Source organism: Loa loa (genome assembly GCF_000183805.2).
Source record: "Loa loa unplaced genomic scaffold supercont3.180, whole genome shotgun sequence".
NCBI lineage: Eukaryota > Metazoa > Nematoda > Chromadorea > Rhabditida > Onchocercidae > Loa > Loa loa.
The window spans coordinates 55,442-63,072 of record NW_018108360.1 but is presented as its reverse complement, the minus strand read 5'-3'; the positions used below and the strand labels follow the sequence as shown (position 1 = coordinate 63,072).

The 7,631-nt window shown below is 32.8% G+C and overlaps 3 protein-coding genes across 4 annotated transcripts in view; 2 read left to right on the top strand and 1 right to left on the bottom strand.

Annotated features, from left to right (window-relative positions):
* Positions 1-4,581, top strand: part of LOAG_18034 (hypothetical protein) — a gene marked incomplete at its 5' end in the record, with an annotated part of 7,062 nt that extends 2,481 nt beyond the window's left edge. The window contains 12 exons of the mRNA XM_020450704.1: positions 190-298; positions 781-930; positions 1,194-1,307; positions 1,466-1,641; positions 1,799-1,946; positions 2,148-2,229; positions 2,378-2,524; positions 2,857-2,978; positions 3,119-3,339; positions 3,508-3,587; positions 3,737-3,860; positions 4,203-4,581. Of these exons, the coding sequence (XP_020305582.1) occupies positions 190-298; positions 781-930; positions 1,194-1,307; positions 1,466-1,641; positions 1,799-1,946; positions 2,148-2,229; positions 2,378-2,524; positions 2,857-2,978; positions 3,119-3,339; positions 3,508-3,587; positions 3,737-3,860; positions 4,203-4,413 (1,684 nt within the window). The 3' untranslated portion in view covers positions 4,414-4,581. The remainder of the gene's footprint in view (positions 1-189; positions 299-780; positions 931-1,193; positions 1,308-1,465; positions 1,642-1,798; positions 1,947-2,147; positions 2,230-2,377; positions 2,525-2,856; positions 2,979-3,118; positions 3,340-3,507; positions 3,588-3,736; positions 3,861-4,202) is intronic.
* A 636-nt stretch (positions 4,582-5,217) lies between these two features.
* LOAG_10927 lies at positions 5,218-6,953 on the top strand (the record flags this gene model as incomplete). Of its 2 annotated transcripts, XM_020448256.1 has the most annotated exons (6): positions 5,218-5,301; positions 5,546-5,704; positions 5,864-5,998; positions 6,099-6,286; positions 6,471-6,576; positions 6,818-6,953. In XM_020448256.1, 6 exons carry the CDS (start codon positions 5,218-5,220, stop codon positions 6,947-6,949), a joined length of 804 nt encoding a protein of 267 aa, XP_020301584.1. In that variant the 3' UTR covers positions 6,950-6,953. The 2 variants fall into 2 exon arrangements, with proteins under 2 accessions (XP_020301584.1, XP_003146498.1); XM_003146450.2 differs by lacking the exons at positions 6,471-6,576; positions 6,818-6,953 and having other exon boundaries at positions 6,099-6,393.
* A 94-nt stretch (positions 6,954-7,047) lies between these two features.
* The window catches only part of LOAG_14907 (hypothetical protein), a 2,694-nt gene continuing 2,110 nt past the window's right edge, over positions 7,048-7,631 (bottom strand). Inside the window, exons 4-5 of the mRNA XM_020448871.1 lie at positions 7,398-7,483; positions 7,048-7,271 (exon numbers count right to left, since the gene is read on the bottom strand). Of these exons, the coding sequence (XP_020301013.1) occupies positions 7,170-7,271; positions 7,398-7,483 (188 nt within the window). The 3' untranslated portion in view covers positions 7,048-7,169. The remainder of the gene's footprint in view (positions 7,272-7,397; positions 7,484-7,631) is intronic.

The following is a 7,631-nucleotide window of genomic DNA, read 5'->3' as shown; positions in this document are numbered from 1 at the left end:
AACGAAGAAGGAGAGAGAGAGAGAGAGAGAGGAGGGAGGAGGGAGGGAGGGAAAAAGCGAAATGTTTCAAGAACAAGGAAGATGAGATTGTTCGTTTCTTCCCATCAGGATATTATTTCGAAATTGCGTATATTTTATCGAAATTGGAGATTCTCCATTTCATACCAGTTTTACTGGTTTTATTTTCAGCTCTTCAACGGAAGCAACGAATGATACCTCTGGCCAGCAATCTTTTGAAACCCTTGCATCAGGATATGTTGGTCAGTTGTCTCCCGATACATCTACTGCATACAGAAGGGTATCATGCTGCTCTTTTAAAGATTTTGATTTTTCGGTGATTTATATTTGAAGCTGCAGGCATTTTTTTCCTTTGGTGGATTTATATTTGAATTTATATGTTTTTTTTAATTTATATATTTTTTGTGATCAAATATAAATCACCAAAAAAGCTAAACGGAGAATGGTTGTAATTTTCAGTCCCCCGTAAGGCTATGTTGTGTTTTTTCAGATCGTTATCCTAGAGTATTGAATATATCACTGATTATTTTGTATGAGGACATATGCATTGGCAACACATGTATGAGGACATATGCATTTGACATATGCATTTCTGTTGCCAATGATTCAAAGAAGAAATGATAGATCCAAAGAAAAATGATTCGATCAATAAATCTTTTAGTGTAGGGCCTGACTTCTGAAGACTAGCGAGAAATTCCTTATCATTCATTAAACAAAAGAAACGTTAGTGGAGTGTAATTATGTTATTGAAAATATTTTCAGGATTCCCCAGCACCACCGTTAGCTTCACATACAAGTCTTACGGCGCAGTCGTCATTTGAGACATCATTTAGTGATTATGATCGCCGAATATTTTGCAGTGCAATTATGCGATGTTGTGCTATCGATTTACTTCCACCTACCATTTTTCAGGTCACTTTTGTACTTCTTGGTTTTAACTTTCCTAAAATTTCATATGTGATCACTTTTTCTACATCTAGCTTGGGTGAAATATCACATATATGACGCAGAGAAAGGATGCGTTATTCATTGAAACTATATCAGGATTTGCTAGGATTCTGCCATATACTTGGATTCATTAATCACAAATTTAATTTTTAATCTAATTTGATTTGATTTTAATTTTTTTTTTTGATGATCAGTAATAATAGCGATGTTCATTCGGAGTTTTTTAGGGAGACGGAATGCATGGTGTTATCGAGACGGCCATATCGGTTGGACGACGTTGCCGGTGTCCGGATCGTCAAGCAGTTTCAACACTGATCCCTGAAATTTCTATCCTAAATCAGGTTAGCAGTTTTTTTTTGATTACCTTGATTCTGAAAACCAATTTTATTTTTGATGTTTGATATGAATTTCTGACATATATACTGTTCAGTAATATTCACCGAGATTCCATATACGTGTCTTAAAAACTATATTTGATGGTGATACTTTGTTTTCGCAGGCTATTGAAGCTAATACAGCAATGGTGCTATCAGAATTGACTGCAGAAGTAGGACAAATTGCTCGTACATCCGGTTTCTCGTTTTCAGTAGAGCGCGTTGCAAACGAAGATGATATTGCTGTTATTTCTGCTAATTATATCACAGCAGAATGGAAATATAAGCATCACATTATGAAGTAAGTTTACTTGTATTTCTAATTTCGTTTTACTAATGGTATTTTACTTTGACATTGTCTGCTTTTCTGATTGAAGGGCAAAGAATTTTGATTTTTGGGTAAGTTTAAATTAATGTTAAATTAAATGTATATGATTCAACCTATGTGTTTATTTCAGTGTTGACACATTAGAAAAAGTGAAAACAGGACTGGAAACAATGATCCGAGAAGCGGGTGAATCCAAAAGACTTTTATGTGTTACAGAAAACATCCCGAATTGTAGTGGACATGCCCATCTTTACTGCATATGTTATACACTGAATAATGTAACTTTTGTAAACTTATAGTCATTCTAAATTATTCAACTCCTATAATATCAAGCCTCTTGTACAATCTTAATGTTATTTAAGCATATCTGGTTTAAATAATTGCCATGACTCAATAACATTGATCTGCCAAATCCATAGTAGTCGCGGGTAGATTTTGAATAATCAGATTGTCAATATTTAAAAATCCATGTGTTGCAGCTCATCCATGAAATTTTCGGGGAACTGTGTGATCAGAGACACAATGTGTTTACCATTTTTATGGAGTGTCAGAAAATAGTTGGTAATCTTCCTTGCTACTCGTTTTATTTCCGAACAGGGTATTGTAAATCTTGATAAGCACAAATAGCACATCTTTTGAGTTCGTGTAAGTTATTCGTTGCATTTGTTTGCCATTTGTTTTGTTTTTAGCATATAATTTCTCGTTTTAGATGCGATAGAAAAGTCAGGCTTAGACCATTGGGCTGATCCACCAAATAAAAAAAGAGCTGGGAAATTGGACTACTTATTTTACGGTTACGAAATGTTAAAATACCTTAAAGATTGCGTTCATCATTTGCCTGTTTCCCAGTATCCAGGTATATTTTGTTTGTAGTCACCGTTTACATTTTCCTTCTTCTAATTGCCATAGAACGTCTTATATATGGTTACTACATTATTTCGCTGAGGATTAGAATTCTCATTTGGAGGTAACTTGATCTCCTTGTCACTGTTTAATGTATATATGCAGCAGTGGAATAACGCCCAAAATGTACTGCATGAATATCTCAATTTTGTTGACGATATCTGTTTCATTGTTTATGGTTGCCTTTCCCTTAAACAGTGTTAATAACCTGTAGCATTTTACGTCATTGAAATTTATTATTGTCAAGCCAATAATTGTAATAACAAGTACGCAGCGACTGTTCAGATATTGTGGAACTGGTACGATCGATTGATTGGTCAACTGCTGATGAAATTCGAAAATATTTGGAGCCATTTCATATTATAGCATCAATTTTCAACAATAAGTCAACAATATCTTTTCATATGGTAGTATATTATCCTTCCCTGCTCAGTCCTGAAATTTAATTCATCTATCGTAATGCTCATAATTTATGTATCTGAATGCATCTGTGAATTCATATTTTTTATATTAACTTGTTTTGTTTATGAAAAATTTTCTTCGTCAGGTACAGCCGGAATGGTTCGCATTGATCCATGAATTTTCATCAGATGATGAAGATGATTTGAACAATAACGATGCATCGACATGGATATCTGCGCTAAGACGAAAAACGGAAAGTGCATTACGAAGTGCCACAGGATCAGTGATTATGCCTGAACATCGCATGGCAACTGTTTTAAATCCTCGTCTTAAACATCTCCCAGTAATTTGCTCAGACGAAGAAAGGTTCTCTTTTTTTCAATTTTTCAGAATAAGGTGATTATCTCTTTATTGAAATAATGCTTGTGAGGAACTTTGAATATTGGATTGAACTGTCATTTATTCTCGTACTTAGTACTTTCATTGTAGACTTCATAATTTTCCTTAACAGTCATGCGAAAGTTAGATTTTCAGGTCAGAAACTTATTCAAGAATACGTGAATTAATCGGAACATCCGAAATGAAGAATCTAAAAAGCGAAGAACTTCCTTCTGGTAAAGTTTGCAGTTCAAAATTTTTTCGATTCTATGGAATTAACAGTGTGGGAAGAGTGGAAAATATTATATATCTTCCTTTGCTCAGAAAATGTTTGGATAGCTAGAACATCCAGCTAGTAATGTTTGTAATTCAAAATAAAATTTAGGTGCAGATGATGGAGAACCACCAAAGAAGCGAATATCATTTTTAAGTTCACTCGAAGATCATGTAATTATTGATGACGAACTAGAATGTTACCTACGTTCGCAGTATCCAGCGTCCCAAACAAAGTTTGCTTCCATTTTCCGTTGAATTACGCGTTTCATTATTTATATATTTATTTAACAGTCAGTTTTCCTATTTATTTTTTGTTTGCATGCTATCATTTATTAGTCTAAAAAAAGTGTATGCTGTAAAAGTTATGTATATATGCTTTTGTATATATATACATATATATATATATATATGCTTTTAGAAAACTTTGAAGTTATAACTAGAAGATTTATCAAATTTCAATTCCGGTCTTTTCCCTTTTTCGGAATGATTAATTGTAGATAAATAATTTTCCATTTCCAGAATCTCATGTCAATCTTTTCTGTTGATACTGAACTGTGGCAGAGTTCTGCTTTTAGAGATGTGCTGCAGTTTTGGTCCACTGTTGGTCAGGCGCAATTTCCACATTTGTCGCTGTTGGCTCGATTTCTTCTTTCCATTCCAGCTGCTTGTGTGGTCCATAAAAGTCAAAACGTTTTGAAATTGACTCCAGAGCACCTGTCAAGTTTACTTTTGTTACGGTCTTCGTATGCGCAAGCAGTTTCTAGTGGACACAGTATACTTGCATAACAAATATTTTTATTTTCCTGTCCCTTTTTCCCTCTAATATTTTGAATTGGTATCGTGGTTGTATTTTTTTATACTTTCAATTTTTCTGAGCACTTTTTACCATATTCCGTAATTCTTGTTGTTTTCAAATATTGTACGGTTTTTATTTTCATTTCTCACTTATCATTGTAGAATTTTTTCTAATTTTCTGTGATATGTGTTATGTAAGATACATGGTATTTCAAAAGAACTCATGGACTCTTTGATTAGCAATCATTACTTGGTATCCTGGTGAGTAATCCATATCATCCTGCCTTTTTTTTTTTTTTCGAACATGCTCTCTATGCTTTGCCGCATTGTGATCTCATGTTCACCTTGTCATTTTTAGTTTACCGTAATCTATAAAATGCGTTTTTCGTTAAATACCTTAGTTCTATGATGGTGTTAGCGATATATGTGTACATGATATATTCAAATTCATTAAAGTGTTAATATTCAAATTTCATTAAAAGCATTTCAAATTAGCTACAACTAAAATCTACAAACAAATAAAATGAATATCTTTTGATATACTTTATCTATATATCAATTATTTTACGACAATTCAGCTAATTTCAGCAGTACGGTAATGTAGGTCGAGTGATATCTAATGATATCACTTCAGCCGATTGTGATTACAGGTAAAAGATGCATTATTTGGAATAGAAATGATTTAGAACGCTGATTCTAGGCAACAAAATTAACAGGTTACTGGATTTCAAAATCACTGGTACTTATGCATACGTGAGATTCCATTGGTGCGGTTAAGGAACGGACGAGTTCCAAATGAATCATATTCTAAAAACTTCACATCCACACATTATTGCTTTTTCCCATAAATTCTCGACATCATATGGGCATTTTGCTAAGGTAATTTTGCCAAATTATCTTGTCCACTAGTTAGAAACACTTAGCTTACATAACTTATTAATGTAATAACTAAAAATCTGATGTACCTTCCCGGTTTGTAAAACTTCCGGAGGAATGGTAAGTGATCTAACCACGTAAATCATTTTAAAGTTTGATTTTCTGGGTTTTCCTTCATGTAGCTTCGAAATTATCATTGCAGCCATTGTTATATCCTTTTCTGATGCAGAGTTTATCAAATTTTCAGGCTAAAAATTGGAAATATTTGATGCAAGGTGCTTCGGTTCCGAAGATACAAGCAATGAACAGAAATGTATCTGCCATAAATAAACAAAACTTCGATTATTTCCTTGTTCTCGATTTCGAAGCAACTTGTGAAGAAGGGATTAAAATTATGCCACATCAAGTAGCACCTCTCTATATGTACTCTCTATTAAAGTATTCAAGTTTCGAATGTAATTCGAAGTCAGTATTCAATTTCTGGGTAGCAGAAAATTATTTTTTTTATTATTTCCTTTTTTTTCTATTTCAAACGAATCAAATTTATGTGTATGGGATATTTCAGGAAATAATCGAATTCCCGGTTATACAGTTATCCGGGAAAAATTTGGAAGAAATCAGTCGATTTCATCGATATGTAAAACCTACCGAGCGACCAATTTTAACATCGTTTTGTACTGAACTTACTGGAATTGTACAGGTGCGATAAATTACGCTACATTTTCTTCGGATTGCAAAAAAGTTCAATTATTTGAACATAAGTTTTTTTCACTAATTTTAACTTTTAAAAATTTTTTTAGGAAACAGTTGCAAGTCAAGAAAGTCTTCCGGAAGTTCTGGATGCTTTTGACAAATGGCTCATCAATTCGAATTTGATTAACGCCGATCATTCGATGAAATCACATTTTACTTTTATAACATGTGGTGATTGGGACCTTGGCGTATTGCTCCCTAGCGAAGCGAATTATCGAAATTTGAAGCTACCAGAGCAAGCTTTTTAACGATTTGCATCGTGATTACATATCAGATGTGACTATGTATAGGATAACCTCAAATGCCTTATGGCACTAACCGATTAACCGTAATGCATCTGTGGGGTGCTTTCACAAGGAAGTGTTTTTCTTCCTTTAGTTGTAATATTTTTAATCTTTTATGCTTAAATGAAATTTTAGCTACTTCAAGAGATGGATTAATTTGAAAAAAGCCTTCTGCAAATGGAACGGTTATTTCGCCAAATCTCTAACAGTGATGCTTCATGATCTGGAACTAAACCATCTGGTACATTTATTTAATTTTAATTGATCATAGTGTTTTAACTTATTTTCAAATCTTTCTTATGCTTCAGGTCGCACACAAATCTGTCTTAACCTTTCATTTATTTCTTACTGTTTCTTTTTTTGGATGGAACCAGTTTACCATTCAAAAGTAATCTTACAATCCTATCTTCCTTTCTAAGGTAACTAGATGCCTTTATCATTTCACATTTCTATATAAGAGAAAATTACCTTTCATTCTGCAGGGCCGATTACACAGTGGAATAGATGACGTGAGAAATATGTGTCAGATTACGAGATCTCTTGCCAAGAGCGGTTGCGTATTCCAAAATACATCGATTTATGTAGATGAGAAACATGATTTCGAAAATTTATAACACATATATATATATATATATTTTGAAAAAATATTGTATCTGTTCGGGTCCTATGACAACTTTCCAAAAACTCAGAAACAGAAAATGTTTAATTTTATCGTTGAATAGTGCATACAAATTTGCTTTACGCGCATTATTGAACATACTGTTCAACATCTCGAATCAGCAACAATCAATCAGTGAAACATGAACTTAAAGAAATGAGCCCATACAGTTGAGATCAAACAATGTGATATCCTTTTGCAAATTTTTCAGAACGTGCTTTTCTTTCTGTACCACTGCCTGTACGTGAAGTACGACGTATAAGTGAACGTGGACGCTTCTAAAACAGCATAAATTATGCTAACAAAATATTCCGTATTGCTCAAAAATTAAAATTTTAGGCACAAGCAGAGACGATCCTATCACTCACCACTCACAGTTATTTGACCATTTCTAAAAATATTACCGAGACTTTTCCCACAGCTTGGTACTTTTGCGAATTAAAATTCCAAAAGTGACATATCATTACTGCATTGAGAATAAAACAAACACCTGAAAAGAATCGTTAGGTATTAGAGGGGATATATATATATATATATATATATATATATATATATATATATATATATATATATATATATATATATATATATATATATATATATATATATATATATATATATATATATATATATATATA